The 20,718-nt window shown below is 35.7% G+C and overlaps 1 protein-coding gene across 2 annotated transcripts in view; it reads right to left on the bottom strand.

Annotated features, from left to right (window-relative positions):
- MAP2K4 (mitogen-activated protein kinase kinase 4) overlaps positions 1-20,718 on the bottom strand; it is a 123,045-nt gene that overhangs the window by 42,313 nt on the left and 60,014 nt on the right. For both annotated transcript variants that reach the window (XM_069483266.1, XM_069483265.1), the window contains 2 exons: positions 18,441-18,615; positions 5,019-5,138 (listed from right to left, as the gene is read on the bottom strand). In XM_069483266.1, the coding sequence (XP_069339367.1) occupies positions 5,019-5,138; positions 18,441-18,615 (295 nt within the window). The remainder of the gene's footprint in view (positions 1-5,018; positions 5,139-18,440; positions 18,616-20,718) is intronic.

The following is a 20,718-nucleotide window of genomic DNA, read 5'->3' as shown; positions in this document are numbered from 1 at the left end:
AATTCTTTTTTTTTTTTTTTTTTTTTTTTGAGACAAAGTCTCACTCTGTTGCCTGGGCTAGATTGCAGTGGCCCGACCATAGCTCCCTGCAGCCTTGAATTCCTGGGCTCAGGCAATCCTCCTGCCTCAGCCTTCTGAGTAACTGAGACTACAGGCAGGCACCACCATGCCCGGCTAACTTTTATATTTTCTGAAGGTCTCACTATGCTGCCCAAGCTGGTCTCGAACTCCTGGCCACAAGTGAGCCTCCAGCCTCGGCCCCCAAAGTGCTGGGATTACAGGCACGAGCCTTGAATACAATTCTTGATACAGAAATTCTTATTCATTACTGGTGGAAATATGTCAGTACTAAAGTTGAAGACATATCATTTAATCCAGCAATTTTATTTCCAGGTAAATACTCAAAAGTATCTGTACCCTAAGTTGTCAAAGAGACATGCAAAAGGATGTTCATTTTTGCACTGTTTATAACTGCAAAAAATTAGAAACAATCTACATTAGGATTTTTTTTTCTTCTTTTAAAAACTTAATCCCCAACTGTGATAGTAGGGATTATTTTTAAAAAATAAAATATGGCATGTGTAATCATTAGACTACTACATAGCAATTAAAATAAATTAACCAAGTCTATATATTACAAAACTACATTTATACGGACAATTTTTTAAAGCTATGTTGAATAAAACATACAACAGAGGATGCATATAGGATAATTCCACTTATTTAAACTCTGAAAATACATAAAGCAATACTATGTAATATGTAGGGAGAAATGCATATATGGAAAGTGTAAACTAACAAGTTAAAGGAAACAAATTCAAGGTAATGTGTAGTTCTAGAGAGTAAAAAGGGAAATAAGATGAGGGCTTTAACCGTATTTATAATGTTCAAAGACAGAAAAAGAGTAAAGATGCCAAAATGCTAATACATTAAATCTGTGATTTGGGTACACTATTATTCTTCTGTAATTTCCTGTATGTTTGAAATATTTCCTAGTTTTAAAAAAGCAGGGACCACCTTAAGAAACTAGAAAAAGAAAAGCAAATTAAACAAAAATAAGCAGAAAAAAAGAAAGGCTGTCAGAATGAAAATCTCTCCCCCGAAAGTAAAAAATAGAAAATCAACACAGAAAATTAATGTAACTGAGAGTTGGTTCACTGAGATGGTCAATAAAATTAATAAACCTCTAGCCAGAGTAATCAGGAAGAAAAAGAGAAGACACAAATAACAATATCAGAAACACGTTGGAAAGAGGGAGGGAGGGTTACAGATAAGAGAGTAGTAACATTATTACAGATTCTACAGATAATAAAACAATAATAAAGGAATATTATGAATAACTCTATTCTAATAAATTTGATAATATAGATCAAAGGAACGAATTTCTTCAAGGAAACAAAGATCACTCAAGAAGAAATAGGTAACTTGAATAGAACTCTATCTTTGAAAGAAATTCAATTTTCAGTTAAAAATCTTCCCACAGAGAAATCTCCAAGTTCAACTGGCTTCACTGGTAAGCACTATCAAATATTTACTAAAGAAATAATACCAATTCTATACATATTCTTCCAGAAAATGGAAAAAGAGAGAATACTTCCCAACTCATTCTATGAGGCTACTAGCATTACACGGATACAAAAGTCAAACAAACACTAAGAAAACTAAAGATCAGTATCTCATAGACATAACCAATTTTAAATAAAATTTTAGCAAATTAGCTCAATTTGAACTATATAGCAAATTGAATCCAATAATATAATAAAAAGATAACACATCATAACTGAGTGGATTTCTCCCAGAAATACAAGGTTGATTTAATATCTGAAAATCAATACACATAACTTACCATATTAAAAAAAATGTATCTCAAAAACATCTCAAGGATGTGGAAAAAAATATGAAATCTAACATCCACTGCTGACAAAAACTCTCAGCAAACTAGGAATAGAAAGAAACTTCCTCAATCTGATTTAAAAAAGAAAATCTGGGAAAAACCTATAGCTGATACTATACATAATGGTGAACTATACATAAGCCTGAATGCTTTCCCTCTAAGATCAGAAAAAAAAGGATGTTCACTCTCACCACTTCTATTCAACAGTTTACTAGAAGCTCTAGCTAGTGCAATAAGACCAAAATAAATAAATAGGCACTCAACTGGAAAGAAAAAAGTAACTGTCTTTATTCACAAACAACATAATGATCCATGTAGAAAATCTGACAGAATCTACAAAAAGTTACTAGAATGTGTGAGTTTAACAAGGTTGTAGCACACAAGATCAACAGACAAAAGTCTATTGTATTTGTGTATATTGTTCACAAAAGAAAACTGAATTTAAAAAATATAGCACTAAAAATTATTAAATACTTAACGGTAAATCTAGCAAAATGTGAAAGACTTGTACAGTGAAAACCACAAAATATTGCTGAGAAAAACTAAAGATGTAAATAAATGGAGTGAGATACCACGTTAAAGGGTCATTAGACATAACATTAACTTATCAATTCTCCCCCACCAACCTACAGATAATGCATAATCTCAATAGAAAATCCTAGCACTTGTTTTGTTTTTGTAGAAATTGACAAGCGGATTCTAAAATCCACGCGGAAATGAAAAGATCCTGAAAGAGCCAAAACAGTATTTAAAAGAACAAAGTTTAAGGACTAACTCCCAAATCTGAGGGCTTTTTATAATGCTACAGTAGTCTAAGACTATGGGACTAGTAGTGTAAAGACAGACAAGCAGATCAACAGAACAAACTAGATAGCCCAGAAATAGACCCACACAAGTATGGACAGCTGATTTCTCAAAAAGGTGCAGAGTACATCCTTAGGCAAAAATAAATAAATAAATAAATAAATAAATAAAATAAAATCAGTACACACCTCTGACCATACATAAAAAACTAACTCCAAATGGATAACTATGAATGCAATCCCTAAAACTATTAATATAAAACTGCTAGAAGAAAAGAGAAAATCTAAGTGACCTTGAGTTAGACAAGATATCTTACATATAACATCGAAAGCACAATACATAAAAGAAAAAACCTGAAAAATTGGCCTATATCAATCAACATTAAAAACTTTACTTTCCAAAAAAATTTTTTGCAAGAATATAAAAAGATAAGCTACAGACAGGGAGAAAATATCTACAAATCATGTATCTAATAATAAGTTTGTATTTAGAATACATTAAAAAAAAAAGCCCTCCCAAAACTAAGTAACAAAAAACTCAATGTACAACAGATTTTTTAACAGAAACTTCATGAAAGAAGATACACAATTAGCAAATAAGCACATTAAGAGATGTTCAATGTTCTTAGTCATTAGAAAAATGCAAATTAAAACTAAAAAACGATTCCACTATACATCTATTAGAATGGCTAAAGATATTTAAAAAAGAGACAGGCTATCCCAAGTACTGCAAATGATACTGAAGAACTAGAACTCTCAAACACTACTGGTGTAAGTATAAAATAGTGCAACTACCTTAGAAAGCAGTTTGCCCTTTTTTTCTTTTTTTGAGACAGGGCCTCAAAAAACTCTACCCAGGCTGGAATGCAGTGGTACGATCATGGGTTCATGATCTTACAAACAGAACAACATTACATAATATTTAGGTCCAGGACACCTCTAAATATTTATGTACATGACTATATACTGATATGATGTAAAATGATGAAGAAAGTTAACAAATTCAAAATATCTGGTCACAAAAATGAATAGTAAAGTCATTAAGAAGCACAAAAACAGAAGTAGAAACTATAGAAGTTTAGAATTAACAGTTTTAATCACTATTCAACAACAAAAAAAATAGGCTCTATCAAGAAGTAGAATACTTCCAGTTACTAGAGTTACCTATTAAGAGCACAGAAAAATAAATTAAAATTTCAGAACTGGGTTGAGGATTAACTGACTAACCTCTAACATCTTTTCCAATTATAAGATTTCATATATTTCTATTCAGTGCTACATTTATCCCTTTAAAAAAAAATATTAATAGTATTTTTAAACTCAACAACAAAAACTCAGAGGCTATATATACTCTGTGATCCAGTCCCCAAAAGAACAGAGGGTAAGAGGGTTTTTCTTACCAGTTGATTAGCAACTCACCAGCTCATCCTAACATTTTCAAAATGAGAATGGTATTTTTTAAGAGCCTCTGAAATGCTTAGCAGTTCAGTTCAAGTCCTACTCGAGAAACTAAATATCATAATTTTTGATGACAGTCCAAGATACCATAAAGTATTAATATTAAAGCTCCAACTCTACTCCCAGTCCAAATTCACTGCCATGCTTTAGGCAGCTAAATGACTGGAAATGAGTAAGTGGATTGACAGCTGGAGGCAGAAGTGATAACCCAAGGTGGGACACAGAATAGTCAGAGGCCAAAAGAAGGAAGATGCTCATGAGACCAAGAAATTAAGAGTTCTAGTTTCTACACAAAAATCTGGATAAAAGAATTAGAAAAAATAATTTCTATTGTAATTGTTAAGGTCCGTGTCTGATGGGTATATCTGAGGATTGTGGGTAGAGACAAATAAATGTTTACATTAAATGCAGGTACGTTTGATGACAGAAATGAGTAAAACTTAAAAAAGAGGGGTAGGAGGAAGGCAGCTCAAGGCCAAAAGAGATAGAATCTAAACCTACAGTAAAAACACTGCTATTGAGAAGTCAGCTGATTTGTCAAGTTCTTGAAGGAAAGAAAATATCTGTAAATAAAGAAAGGAAATATGGGATTTACAAATGACAGCCACAAATACACACACACACACACACACACACACACATTAATATAAATGTATGTATATATGAAATTCACTGTTATGCAAAGGAAAAAGGAATAGTGAAAGTTAATGTGTTAATTATCATGGCTATATAATAAAATATTGAGCTACTAACTTATTACTAATTTATGGTATTTAACTGAAGATTAGAATCTAATCCTGTCATCTTATTTGCCCCAATTAGATATTCATTCATCAGTTAAAACACAAAAAGTTTACTCCTACCTCTCGGAAGAGTGCACCATAAAACTGAACAATGTATGGGCAATCACTACTCCGCATTACTACATCCAAATCCATAAGAAGTTGTTTTTGTTCTTTTTCATCCACTGTTGATCGAATTCTCTGGAAAAGAATGACAAAAGATGTTACAAAAACATAAACAATTTTAGAAACGATTTTAGAAACTTCTACCACAAGACTGAAAATTACCAAACTTCACAAATATTAACCAGACATGAAAATTATCGTCCTTCCTTATGCTTTGTAAGAATAATTTTTATCACAGAAAATTTAACAAAATAGCACTTAGGAATTCTTTAAAGGCCACAGAGCTTTTTAACCACAAGCATTCACTAACGATGTTGGAAGTTATGCAACAAAGTTCTTGAGCAGTGAAAGTTAACCCACGCATGCAAATATAAAGCAAATCATTATGAGCTATAACTGTTTTCATATGAATAACTGTAAGTAGCTTCATATATACTTTTAATCACCATTTCAGAATTGTATGGAATCTAAGCATCTAATACAAGAAAATCCCTTTTCACTCCCTAACATCCTCATACCACAGCATCCTCATTCACAGAGATGGAAAACCGTCCAGAACAGGAAAAAGAGCACTAGGTAGGGGCAGTGAACAAACAAGAGTCCAGGACTCACAAATCCTAGACTGGGACTCTCGCCTTTCACCACACTTCTTATACATTAAGAACAAAAAGTTCTAGCTGACGCTCCAACCCATGAGTCAGCATGCAGGGCAACAAAAACCTGTGGAAAAAAACCTAAAAATGAGGGAACAGGAGTCTTTATCTATTCCTAAGCTGAAGAAGCCCTCCTTCATACACTGCAGATCTGGGACATCCAAGCCGCACAACAATTTCTCTGCACATTTCTAAGAGACTGCCAGAAATCAATAAGTACCCCCACCTTCCACCCAGGAACAATACAGAACATAGAGGTGTTCAGAGCGACAGTCCCCACTGCACCAGAGATAACAAAGAATCAAGTTCAGAAATTATAAAACATTAATAATGGAATTATAGTGTAACATCAAAGCACGCATACAACTTCTGTTCTCACAAAAAAGTTCGCAATGCCACACTGAACCACTGTGTACAATATACAGCACATATTTACAAGGCATGTTAGTATGAAAAAATACACAAGGTAGTATTTTGTCTTCCAAAGACTTCAAGGTATCTGTCAATGTTCTTGAAAAGGCTGACGGTAGTCAATTACATTTCTGAGCCCATTTTACAGAAGAGAAGTCAAAGGCACAGAAAGATTCAAATATGTATTCCATGGGACATGAGAATAAGCAGTTGTTTAAGGAATAGAAGTAGGTTCTCTCAGTTTCATTTTTGACTCTAAATGATGAATTCCATATACTCCAAACACAAATTTAATTTTGCTACTTAAAATTTATAACTTGCTAGCTATAGTAATCCATACCAAGTAAAACTTATTAATTGGAATCTATCTTAAATACACAGATTTATCTAAAACTTTTACATTAAATATCACTGCCCAGATAAACAAGGAAAAAAATAAGAATAAAAAATAGAAACAAAAGAAGACTAGTTCTGTTAACATTAAGAAATTTCCCTTCTCTCTCATTTCTGTATTTTCATAGTTTGGTGATTAATAATCTTGCTTTTAATCAATATCTGTATAATGTTTTCTCAAAAAGGATATATTTAAAAAGTCAAAATAGCGCAGACGTGATTTGTATTTGTTCAAAACATGACGTTGATAATTTCTGTAAACATTTTAACTACATTTATATCTGTTTTGTAGAAAATGACTAAAAGTGTGGCTGTGAAAATACTAATTCCAGAAGGTAATTATTTTTAAAAGAACCTTAATAATCCCATATAGCTAAATTTAAAACAGACTAAGTTGTTGATTAGAGACGAGCAGGGATGAAAAATTAAATGACCCCTTAGTTGCAGATTTCCACCTACTAGTTAAAGCACTCTCACTATAAAAGGTTGAAAAACATATTTTTTTCCTATTTTTACTTTTATGAATATATTGGCAAATGTAAATATACCAACACACACACTTATAAAATACTGTAAGATGTCCTGTTTGCTAGTTTACTTTCTGTTTCCTGAAACTGGTTATGTGGTTTTCTAAATTTACATTTGTACAAATACTTACATTCAGCTCTTAGAAAGCATATTATAATCAAAACCTCATTAGTTATCATCAATAACTGACTTTTGGAAGCCAACTTCCAAACTCCCTATTTTTTTCAATACATGTTACTACATGATCTAGTTGATCATGTTACTACATGATCTAGCTACTACATGATCTAATTGAAGTCCCAGCACCTGACTGATATCCGATACTGAGACAATCCCTGACAGAATTGTTATTAACCAGGCTGGGTGCTATAGCTCACGCCTGTAATCCCAGAATTTATGGGAGGCCAAGGCAGGAGGACGCTTGAGGCCAGGAGTTTGACACCAGCCTGGACAACACAGTGAGACCCTACTGTCACTACAAAAATAAATTAGATAGATAGATAATTTTATTAACTCTATTAACCAATGTAGATAGAGTTTCTGGCACAGCTCTAACCTTTGACATCATCAGTATGGCAGAAAAGCTATTGATCTGTAACATATTCTTCAATGCCACTTCTAGTATAAAATAGGACATAGAGAGGCTGGAAGGCCTACTGATCTAACATGGAATTGTGTTCCCGGATGCTTTTCAGCAGATTAATACCTCCTCATACTCTCTGAACATTTTATCCAAGTATATGGCAGTGGTTAGAAGAGTAGCTGCGGATATTATATTTGAATTGTTTGGGAATGAGCAAGTACAGCTAACTCTTACTAAATTAATTCAAAAGGCCTAAAGGAACTCAAAAGGCTATTTAAACTACAAGTACATGCCTACAATAGCATTAACTTCAAATTAATGATTTTAATTCAATAACTCAATAAATAATTCTAGTTAGAGAATACTTAATGATAATCAACGATTCAAACTAGAGAATACTTAGTTACAAACAACACTACCGAGAGAGTTTTTCTAAGGGAACATCAGAGCAATATCTATGAGAAAGACTTCTAACATTTGAAACAAGCAAGGCCAAGATCTTCTAATATTAAAGGAGCACAGCTACCTAAAAATTGAACACATCAATAAGAACAAACTTCTCTTCCCTTTATAAAGCTGTCCTGAATAGACGGCACAGAAAAATGGAAGTCCAAAGTGAAGTCAATTATTACTTGAAATTCTCTCATAATTATTTTCAGAAACCAAATCTATTGATAAAACCTTGAATAACAGGAAATTTTTCATTTATTTATATCATAAATTTAAAAGTTAGATAAGGCTGATGGGTTTTTTTTTTTAAATAAAGAGTGGAATGAAAACCCCACATGAGACCACAAAATATTTAAGAAAATTATCTCAAGAATGTTACGTTTTTTTAAAAGTTTCATTTTCATCCAAATATCAGAACTCATCAAAATCATTCTTTTTATTCATTATAGGATTACTGAACTCTTTTATTTGTCACTAGTTTATTAACTTAGCTTAAGTTATTACATGTCCTTGGGACAAATTAAATTGTATTACTTAAAACACAATCCACATCTTTTCCCAATTATTGAAAGTATTTTCAGATTATTTCAAGTTTTAATTTATTTGGAATATGGGGGCTGTCTAGAAAGTATCCAGCAATGTTAATGTAATGAGAACGGTTACGTGGCTGGATACGTTCCAGACAGCCCGTGTTCAACTTAAAGAAAACATTTAAAATCAAAACAAGAACTACCCTACATATGTAAGTAGTTTTCTACAATGAGAAAATTTATAAACTTGAATTTAAAATTCTAAAAAGTGTTGTCCAAATCTGTATTGAAAGTTGAATATAAGCCTAGTAAAAGTTTAAAAGCAGGTAGATACCAATAAAAACAGCATGTAGATCCAGGTCAGAAATGCCAAAATGACTCCAATTAAGAGTCACTAACAGACACAAAGAAAAAGGATTAAATTCCCAGTTCTCTGGTTTTAGAACTATTAATATTATACAGCCACAAATTCAGTTGCTGGGAGTTCTTTATGGACTAGGCTGCAGTGAAAGAAAGTTAACAAGTTCCATAGGATAAGCTAAAAATTTTCATTTAGAAATGATCCTCTTGCCCTCTCCCAGCCCATCGAAAATTACAGGAATGGCCGGGTGTGGTGGCTCACGCCTATAATCCTAGCCCTCTGGGAGGCCGAGGTGGGAGGATCATTTGAGGTCAGCAGTTCAAGACTGGCCTGAGCAAGAGTGAGACCCCCCGTCTCTACTAAAAATAGAAAAAAATTAGCCATCCAACTAAAAATAGAAACAGAAAATTAGCCAGGCATGGTGGTGCAGGCCTGTAGTACCAGCTACTAGGGAGGCTGAAGCAAGAGGATCACCTGAGCCCAGGAGTTTGAGGTTGCTGTGAGCTAGTCTGACGCCACGGCACTCTAGCTGGGGCAACAGACCAAGAAGATTCTGTCTCACAAAAAAAAAAAAAAAAAAAAAAAAAAAATCACAGGAATATCCACTTTGAGAACAGTCCCAAGAGTCCCAATTATACAGAAGGGGCCTAACACCATAAGTTGTTGAAAGGTTGCTTTCCTTCTTTTTGTGCAACATGGCATCTAGAAGTTACTGGTAAATTTAAATGGTGACAGCTTACTCTTAGCCTTATGTGGGATGCCTCCATTTTTAACGACTTGAATTTAAGGTGTAAATAACCCTTTTGCTGATACTGAACAACTACGTAAATGTGGTACAGTTCTAGATGTCCTCTAATTTTACACTGAGACCTCCAGGGGGGCTGTCTCTTCACATTGACATGATCCTCTAGCCTGTGTCCAAACACACCTCCCACATTACTATGTGTTGGTTCTCATCAGGGATGAATGGCAAGTGATAAAACCAACATCAGTGAGTATGAAGAATTTTCAAGTAGATTACAACGCATTGTTGTAAAGAAAAGGGATTAAAGGGAACTGATAAAACTAAATTCACTGAAGGACTGGAGGTGGGAAGGGCAGAGGAAAAAGAAGCAAACAGGAGGATGGATGGAAATAGGCAGTATATATTCCCAAAGAAAACTGATCTGACCCCTTCTTACTGAGATATTATGCCATAATCCAGTAGTAACGGAGACTTTTTTTGTTTACATTTCTTTTCTAAACTTATTTTCAGGGGTGAGAAGAGACAGGGAGAGGAAATAGAGGGAAAGAGAATGATAAGGAAGCAATCGCTATTAACGAGGTAAGATCAGGAAGAGTCCAATGTGGCAAAGAGAAAAGGAAGGAAGGCTGATAGCATGATAACTATGGGTGGAATTGTAGAGGAAGCAAAATAAGAAAGGCTCACAGTGTAGATTCTAGAAGCAAGCCACCAAATAGCATTTTGCCTAGGTGCTAAGTAAATACCTAGTGATTGTGATAGTGATTCTTGCCACTCACTCTGATTCAAAGTTAACCCTTGTATCTCCATGTTGGGGTTCTCAAAGATATCTCAGTTTCTAGAGACATCAGGCACACACCTTATCCCAAAGCACCAGAGCCTGCCTTGGAATGACCCATTCTGTGACTGCCTGTGTCCTGATGTGACAACTATTGATTCTCACCAGACCAACCCAGAGTTTTTCTTCCTACCAACTCAAGCTATAAGGTTAGGTGGATGACAAGCTCTTTCTCAAACAATGCATGTGTAAGGAGGCACTCTAGGTTACCTGATCCCATTCCCGCTTAGAGAAAGGGAAAATAGGTTCATTATATACAAGAAAGACTCAGAGCAAAGAAGAACTGACGACAAGTCCCACATACTCTTGATTAAAAACAGCAGTTCCATAGTGTGTATGACAGTTGTCAGTTCCTGGGATGTTCAGATTCCAGGCCAAAAGAATATGAGTCATCAGCAAACATATCAGGAATCAAGAACTGAGGAGTCCAGAAACTGACCTTAGAAACCAGTGGTGTCACAGACTAACTTGAAAAGAGCAATATACTCAAATAAACTTACAGAATGGCTATCAATTCTGATACAATTTTTGTGTTGTTTTGAAGGGAGAAAATGTGTGGAGGAAATGAGATGTGGGGAGCATAAGAAATGGAAAACTGACGTGGAAGGGCATAACCATCAGTCCTGGTAGATACGGTCTCTAAATTCTCACATGACAAATGTTTTTCAGGTTTTTGTATGGCTCAGCTGAGGGTCCAGAGGGCAATATAACAAGGTAGTAAGAGTGAAGTAAGAGACTCATATCCCTGCTGCATAGGTTCACTCTTAGCTGCTTAGAGAAGTTAGGAGCACAATAGGAATATTCCAAAGTGAAAGAGAGGTGAGTTCTCCAATCAGAAATTAGGGCACAGATATAAGAAAACTCAGCAAGGTGATGAATTCAATAACTATAGGGCTTTAGAGATTATTCCAGGCACTGACTAAAACAAACTGACATGGGTAAAATTATGCAAGCTACTAGTAATTTGGCCATTAGCAAGGCAAAGTGCCATTTTCAATTTACCACCAACCAAAGTGAGAACACCAGAAGATATTTACTCTTCAGCAAAGTTATGTGGGATCTGCTATCACTAACAGTTAGCTAAAGCTCATATTTCAGTGCATGTGGCTCATTCCTCTACATAAGCACTTATTGTCATCTAAGGTTACCAAAAGAATCTGTATTCCATATTTCAAGTAATTATCAGATGTCTTGACAAATTAATATGATGTCTAAAACAACCACTCCCAGGACAAAAACCAAACCAAAAGCTCCCTATAATGACAGCTGTCTACCTTTTGTACCAAGTAAACATTGGTAAATATCTATTAGCCAGGCAGAAATCCTAGAACTGGTCCATGAACAAACATATCACATGGGACATTAGGTGGAACTCTTCTCCAAAGAAAATGAAGTGTAATATAATAAAGACTCAACAGTATTACATTTAAAATCAAAAGATGAAAATAACAAAAATTACCTTAACTGATACAGTTGTGATAATGATATTTTGAGAAAATGTGTCCAGTTCCTGTGATCTGAAAACACCAATACTGCTATGCCATAAACACACTCTTGTTCATTAAATGTTCCTTGCTAAAGACCCCCTCTAAGGTTAGCATCTGTGAATAAAATATGCAGGGGAGTCCACTGCCAGTCAACAACTGACTTCAGATCAACCTATGTCAGTGATATAGGGGATAGGAGAGCAGGATCACACTCAGATCCCAAGGCGTCACCACTATTTTGATCCTTACAAATAAATATGCTGCTTTCCCAGCAGAAATGTCCAAAATTCAGCTCTAATACAAAGCTGGAAAAGCCTAAAAACCACTGCAGCACATCAGTATGCTATCACCTTCCACTGTGCCACAGGAAATCTTAGGCATTCTTATTTTCCTAACTTGCAAAACAAAGAGTCTATCTATTCCACAGATGTAGCAAGACTCATCCCTGGTGCACAAGTTCCTCCTTAGCTACTAGAGTCTTCTAACTTGATCATACATAAAAATGCCCATTACATCTCACAATGCCATCACTAATAAGGTCAAAGCAGATGGCAACATTAGCCAAAACAAATAGTAAAAAAAAAGCAAGGTATCTAGAATTCTTATCACAGATAAAAAATTTCCTTTTATGTCAAAAAAGTAACAAATAGTATTTGTTATGTCAGTTGTTTTAAATTACAAACACACATATACTTTTACTATGGCTAGAAGGATCTTAATTGCAAAATCATCCAAGTCTTTTAAAATAAATTTAATGAACTCCCAGTTGTATTTTGGCCTAATTAATTGATTAATTAATAGCAATACTTCCCATTCTTCTCACTGGTGGATACTGAAGCCCAATTAATTAATTCCTTTTACATTACCTTCTGTTACGCACAGAGAACTTGGGAGATCAGCTCCACAAGAATAGGTTATATTACATCATAGGAAGAGCTACCCTGAGGACACAGTTAACCTTGATATGCTTTGATATACGTGGTATCATCTTCTTTCTCTTATTAACTATATCATCCACATTTAAAGAGCACAATGTGAGTCTTAACATTGAAAGTTTGAAGGACCTAAAGATGATAAATAACAGATCATCACCCCAGTACCCACGACAATAAAGTGAGACAACAACAGAAACCTAATATATAACCAATTTCAGAGGCATGGCCATAAGACAACAAAGAATGATAGAAAATATGCAGGAAATATATCAAATATTAGTTCAGATGACCTCCATGCAGAGTGAGGTGTGATAAGACAGGTTTTTCTCCCAATAACTATATAAGATGGGAAGTAGTCCAATATCACAATTCATTTTGGTCAACCAAGCGTTGGTTTCAAAAACTAGATATCCAGAATGTTCAGAAACATATAATGGTTGATTAAAATTCACCTAGAACAATCACCACTTCCAAACTGTCCTACTTAGACCGCTATAGTTTCCTCAGAACTGCTACCCTGTGGGCTTCCAATATGGCTGTAGACAGGGTCTCTATTTCCTATCCCCTACATCAACCAGAATAATACTGATTTTGTCTATTTATTATTGGGTTCCACATACAATTCTGTTAACATACAGAACCCACAGTCTGAAAACCACTAACTTGGAGCAATAGCAAAAGCAGCATACAGAGTTCCAACCCTAACTACACAAGGGACCAGGAGTTCAAGGCTGATTAGAGGGCAGCCCTGCCGCATCCCTGGTATCTGCCCATTCCCACAAGTTCTCCACTTTACACTTTTCATATCAAACACCACAGCTTTTAAGCAATATTAGGAAGCATAAAATAATATGACTAAGTCAACTGCAGATGTCTTAAGTAAGTTACATGATCTGGCCAATCAAGCAGGAACACAAGATACTAGAATCCAGTCTCAATTTTAAACAACATAGTCATGACTTCTGCATCCCACAAGTTAATTTGAATAATCAAATTAGGATCACTGTGGCCTTTCAAAACTGAATAAAACTGCCTAACAAAGCACTCTATAACATCAAAAGGGAGTTTTTCCAATTTAAGGCCATCCCTGTCAAGTATCGTTCTAGCATTTTGAGAACAATATGCAAGACAATGTTTAAACCCTAAAATGAACCTCCTTCTCCCATCATCACCTTAGTCCCCACGGAAATCATTCAGTAACGGAACTTTGAACAGAAGTGGCATGGTCCCTACAGTGGTGGGAAAACAAGCCAAGCCATATTCTTCTGATCCCTGACTTCCCACACTTGCCATACCATCTGCACCAAGGAGACCTACCAATCAGCAGATGAAAGCTCCACACTGCTCAGGGAAGGGCTGAGCTGCAAGCTGCTGATATTGTCAGTGGAGGGCTCTAGTCCTTCCAACTAAGTGGAGTTAAACTAGGTCTCAATTCCAGGTCAAGGACACTGAAGTCAAAAGACAAATACCATGGAGAGTCAGGAATGCAGGAATCAAGATCAGGTTACTAGGCCAGGATCAGGAACACTTAAATCAATGAAACAGAAAGCTGAAAAAGTAGAGTTGAGGATCAATGGAACAAGTTAGGCAGATCACCAAAAGGGAAAAACACCTGAAACCCTTACATACAAGACCACATTACTACCTCAGTCTGGCCTAAGCACCTAACCTCAAACAACTGAAAAGTCATAATGATCAACAGTGACAAATTTAACATGACATCTTATCCCCACCTACCTGCTCAACATTATTTAATTCCCACAAGATGGTAGCTTTACTGCAGCATTAACCCTTTGGATAACAATCCAGATTACACTGCCTGCCATCTTTAATGAGAGCAACTTCATCGCCATATGTTCCCTCTCATTTTCATTCTTTCTTTTCTACTCTCCTCTTTTTCTCACATAGCCTATAAACATGAAAAGGACATTAATTTCAAGAAGTCAATCTGGACATGAGTCTATAATAAAACAACAGGAAGCAGGTACTCTAGGCATGAAGGATTTACACTGTAAGCAGGGTCAGGAGGAGGACATACTGTCAAACATTGGAGGCTCACAGTCATTTTTCTCTGTTAGCAATCTGTGTAATTCCACTCAATGTCAGGCCACGGGTCTGAACTGTGATGCTTCATCTACTCTTTCTAACTCTTTTCGCCCGTGCCCCTAGATTTGCTTGGACATTCTGATTCGGATCACTCGGTCCCCAACCAACAATGCTGGGTGTTTCTCCCAGATCTGAATTTCTCTAACCCCAGCTCAGAAACCTAATCCTAACTGTTTCTTCAAACATTTGGTCTGAACCCTGGGCTTTACCTCAATTAACCCTGCCGGAGAGCTAAGCAGAGACACACAGTTTACTTAAAGGACAATGATTGTTCATGTCTAATTTTTTCATTCAGTGGTTAACCCACCATCATTCAAAATAGGGCATTAAATAAACATTATTTGCAGAGGATGTTGATCAAAGTCAGAAGCAAATACCTAGTCAGAGTTGAAGGTTGTTGCAACAATGGCTTTGCCCCTAGGCAGCCCTAAAACTCAGTCATCCAGGCACAGGTAGATAAAATTCCCACTCACAGAAGAGCAAGAATTCTTTCCCTAGGCATGTGCAATTAAAACTGAGGGGTTAAAAAAGTCCACATCTTAGGTCTTAACACAGAACCCCAGTGGGCAGCTTGGGAGACTGTCCTCAGACGAAAGGTCATGAAATTGTTTTAAGTATAATTCTTATATCTACTATGTTACCTCACTGAATCTGATTATATCTTAACTGATCTTCAGATTAGGTCTTTGAGATAATTATTTTGGGTAACTGAGAAGTCCCTTTTCAAACATTCTTATATGCGGCAAAATAAATTTGGGGAAGGGCTTCCTCAAAACTAGAAATGAAGAATAATAAAAAGAAAACAAAATCAGGCTAATATCACAGTTTACTTTTATACAGATACTACAAGTACATCTTAAGCATAAATTCCAAGATAGTCTTCATATCTAATAAAGCCATCCTTCATATTACCAAAGTGCACATTAAGATGCCAGCATAGAGCTGCTACAGGTGTGTTTCTCATTTCACCAACAATGGACAGCTCTCAGCTGTGTGAACCATTGTCTCATGGTTCCTTCACACGTAAAATCTCATATCTAACTACTTAATCATAAACTGCTCTTCTTCTGTATATGTGTGCTTGTCAATCTGGTCTGTATGCCTAAGTGATGAGCAAACAAACTCTCTGAAGTGTGATGAAAGACTATGCTTCTTTGAAGAAACCAAGAATAAATACATTTTAAAATGCATAGTAGATGGCATCCATCATCATCAATCGGTATCAAATTTTAATATGTTAATGCAAAAACACTTATTCTTCCAGTATTAATGAAGTCATGGAATCCAATGGTACACCCCATCTGTATGTTAATTGATATGTCATACTGCTCCCCTCCCTCATCCCAAACTGCTATGCTTGCTCAAGAGTTCAAGGCAGTAAAAAAGATAGGTAGTACCACCTGGTGGATATAGATGCGACAGGGTCTTTAAGTCTCATGACTGCCTTGGAAGCATACTTTAAGAGCTGGGATTTTTAATAGCATTCCAACCCGGGCTCTCATAGTAGATGTGGATATGGTCAGATTACAAATAGTGGACAATAATTTCCTATTTTCACTCTTAATTCCTTCAAAACTTGAGTAAGCATTATATAACTTGAAATATTATCAAATTAATCACTGAGAAAACTTTTTTAAATGTCAAAATGAAGTAACTTCTTTACCTTTAAAACCTTTTAACCATGACTAGAGTTGACCCTTACTACTAAAACAGTTTATGATGTTGATCAACATAGTTGAAGCACACAGCACAAACTGAAAAAAGCAGGAAATAATTTTTTTAAAGTACTTTCCCTAGTGCCTGGGAGAAAAGTTTAGAACTTCAGCTATACAGGAAAGCATTCCCTTAAGACTCAGCCAACTAAAACCAGATGTCACACACAGATAGCACATAAGGGCAATGAAACACTCATCCAGGAGAGTCTAAATAAAATGACTCTCTTTCCACTTATACGGCAGTGGAACATAGTAAGAATAGAGAAACCATTTCACATTCCAAGAAAACAGTATTTTATCTTAACATATAATCCAGAGCACAGATCTTAGCCTGTGTATTTTTAGAGGTCTACAGATTGTATGCAAAATTTTGTGTATGTACACATCTTCCTATGAAAAGTCTATAGTTCTAACCACATTATAAAAATATAGTCAAAAACAAGGTTCAGAATCTATAGAAATAATCATAAAAATTTTCCCCACCACTAATTTAGCATTACTTTCATATGACCCAGGAAAGAGAAATGCTCAACAATGGAGACTACAATAGTTACAGTGATATGGCTCACAACAGACTTCTACACAGAAAGCATTTTATAATAATGATACAAATCTATTCCCAAATGTCAAATAAAAAACTGAGGCCCCTTCTCTCATAAAGCCACTTTGATGAACTCTCAAGATAGGAGATTAACATGAAAATGATTAGCTTTGACTATCTGCAAACCAAGTCTCAATTCTTTAAAATAGAACACTGTTCCCATAGGAATTTTTTATGTTCAATGAGAATATGGCCATATCTGGCTTTTTTCTTTTTAAATTGTCTCTCCCTCCCTCATTGCTGACTTTCCTGAAATATCTTACGCAGAGCAAATATCTGTCAAACATCCGAACAAACAGATGAATAAATTACAATTACACAGACCCACTAGGAGTCAAATGGAAACCACCAGTTCATCACAGGTACCAACCAACATAAGTTTGCACGTCTACTGGCCAAATCGCCATTTCTGGTCTTTTTTTTTTTTTTTGATGAACATATTAAGTGGCATGACACTCACAATAAGGACAGAATGTGACATTATCACAAGGTATGTGTTTCAATACAACTTTAAAACCAGGGAACAGGGCAGTACTGAGGAGAGATGAAATAAACAAATAGAAGCCCAGCCGGTCAGGACCGAGTAAGGTTGAGGTTAGTGGCAACAGCATGTGTGTGGTTTCCAGGAAACCTTCAGTAAGACTGCTGTTAGCCCTAGCCCCGCACCTTGCCCAACCCAGTGTGCTGCCTCTTCTTCCAGCTCCCGCCTGGCTCAGCGCAGCACTGCCCTGCTCCCAGGGGTGCAGCTGCCCAGCCTGAACTCACCTTGGCAGTAGGAGGGCCTGAAGTTTCAAACATGTTAATGCATCATGCCAAAAATGCAATGAACATGCACACTTCATACACTTATGTTTCCAGGGAGATAGAAAATGTGCCACCAATAAGACAATCTCTACATAACACACCCTCAAAGATGTCAAAGAAATAATTTTTCAAACATCCACATTTACCACAAAAGAAAAAACAGAACAATAGTGGTATTACTGCACCATGAAATTTCACCTAATGGATTAAAGTACCAAAAATAATCATGGCATCACCTACTTTAACTGCCATTATTTGCCCACTTGGTTTGTGGACCATTTTGTTGACAGAACCATAAGCTCCTCGTCCAATTTCTCCAAGGTCTTTCAAGTCCTCTGCAGTGAAATCCCAGTGTTGTTCAGGGGAGATCTTCAGTTTTCCTGATGACTCAATGCTGTGTGTTCTCAGTCTCTCTCTGTTAAAATATTGGGAAGCAATTTTTCCACATTTTAAAGAGGTTTTAACTTTTTTCTTTTAGCTAGCACTGATTAATGTGTGGGAAGATTTTTCTCATGAGTTACTATAACAGTCTGACCTCCAGGTTTTTGGAGTTTTTTGTATGTGTCATCTTGTTTTTTTACATACCAAATTAACAAAGACCTAAATTTAGGTAGTCAGTAGACATAGCTTCAATGGGATTCATAAAACCAAATTACCATTTACTGATGAAACTAATCCTACAGATCAGTTTTCATTCCCAAATACAAGATCTTGTTCAAATTTTGCAAAACTGTATTATCAAGTGAGAATTCCAAGAGCTGCAAGCCTCATTTCCAAAAAGTTTTTATCCTATCTTATCCAACATTAATTATTCCAGGGCCCCAATCTTTAGTTAGTACAGCTATTCCCAAAGCTTGCTACACCTGAGAATTCCAATGCTCAGGTATCACCCCATAGCAATTAAATCAGAATATCTGGAGATAGGAGTCAGAAAACAGTATTTTTAAAGATCCCCAGGTGATTCCAGTAATGTCTGGGAACTAATGCCTTAGGATATGGTCCTGTTCTTGTTAATACCATGCCGATGTGTGGAAAGAGTTAAATGAATAGCTAGCTGACTCTGAGAGGAATAGCCATGTGCTATTCAAACTGAACCTTTCAGCCCTTGCTCAATAGATAGGGGTGGGGTGTGAAAAATGAGTGACTAGTGGACAAAAGAGCTCACTCATTACATATTTCCATTAAATAAAAAATCATCTCCAAAATCCCAACCTGGAGATCAAAGTATTAATTTCTAACCATGCTTTGTAAAAAAAGTAAATCCAATGAAAAATGTAAAATCAGTTTCTCTCTTGCTCTCTTCCTCACTCACACACAAACCCCGGTGTGTAGAAATGAAACTATATCAACCTAGAGAGTGCAACATACATAAAGAGAAAGATTCCACTGAATATCAAGTACATTTTCCAATTTCATACTAAATGGTCAGAAACTCTTTTAAACTCTGATCTCATGATACCAACAAGGAAAGTTTACATGCTTGATCATTTATTTTTCTTCTTCCAAAATCTAGGAATGTTTTCTCCATTTAGTAAAATTATTCTCTGTAGCTATTTTTAAGGTTCTCAAAATACTTAGAATTTTAAAATCTTTCCCCCAGAATAATTATATATATTAATAAACAAGATTAAAGGTTATAGTTCAAAGATTAATACACTCTGCCAACAACTTAGTAAACCAGCATTCCAAATAACAGAGTCCCAAATCACAATAACTCATAACATCAGCTTTCATTCACACAAGTGCTTTTCAGTTCAAACTCCTTTCACTCATACTATTTGATACTCTAGCATCCAGAGTCACAAGAACCCCAGTAATCACTGGCATAAGTGACCATTTAGGTATAAGTGAAGCCAGAGCTCACCCTTTAAGATGGAAATCAGGTCTAGGCAAGAAGAGAGTAATCTTTTTCATGAAGTAATAGATTAAGCCAGGAAACATTCTAACATAAAAAAGTTCCAAGTATAATTATTATTGTTCTCTGATCACTGGCAAGTAAATACAGTCTCAATGGTTTGGTTTAATAACTAGTAAAACAGATAGCACCAGCCTACTGCTGATGGTAGCTGGGAAAAGTGAATTAAAATTACTCGTAAACTGGAAGCAACATTTAAAAAGTATTCACTAGTTTAAGGGCTGTGGCAGACAGGCTCCAAGAGGTCCCTAAGATCCCCATCTTCCTGGCACTAACCCTTTTGTGTAAGCTCCTCTCTTTGAGTGTGGGTGGCACCTGTGACTTGTTTCTAACCAACAGAATATGGTGAAGGTGATGCAATATCACTCTTATGATCACATTATATGACACTTCTTACAAGCATTCTTCAGAATGCAAATGAAAGGAATGATGTTATTATATAAAATCACAGAATAAAAAGTTACGATATTATCTCTATTACTTTAAAGATCAAATTTTAGTATTATAGAGTATCTCTGCTAATAGTTTAGCTGACTGTAGTCTCTTGTACGATTCTGGGATAAAGTCCTTTTTTTCTTTTTGAAAGTGAACCGGCTGAAAACT

Source organism: Eulemur rufifrons, chromosome 9, assembly GCF_041146395.1.
Source record: "Eulemur rufifrons isolate Redbay chromosome 9, OSU_ERuf_1, whole genome shotgun sequence".
Lineage (NCBI taxonomy): Eukaryota > Metazoa > Chordata > Mammalia > Primates > Lemuridae > Eulemur > Eulemur rufifrons.
The sequence above is the reverse complement of the archived record's forward strand: the minus strand, read 5'-3'. Positions and strand labels throughout refer to the sequence as shown.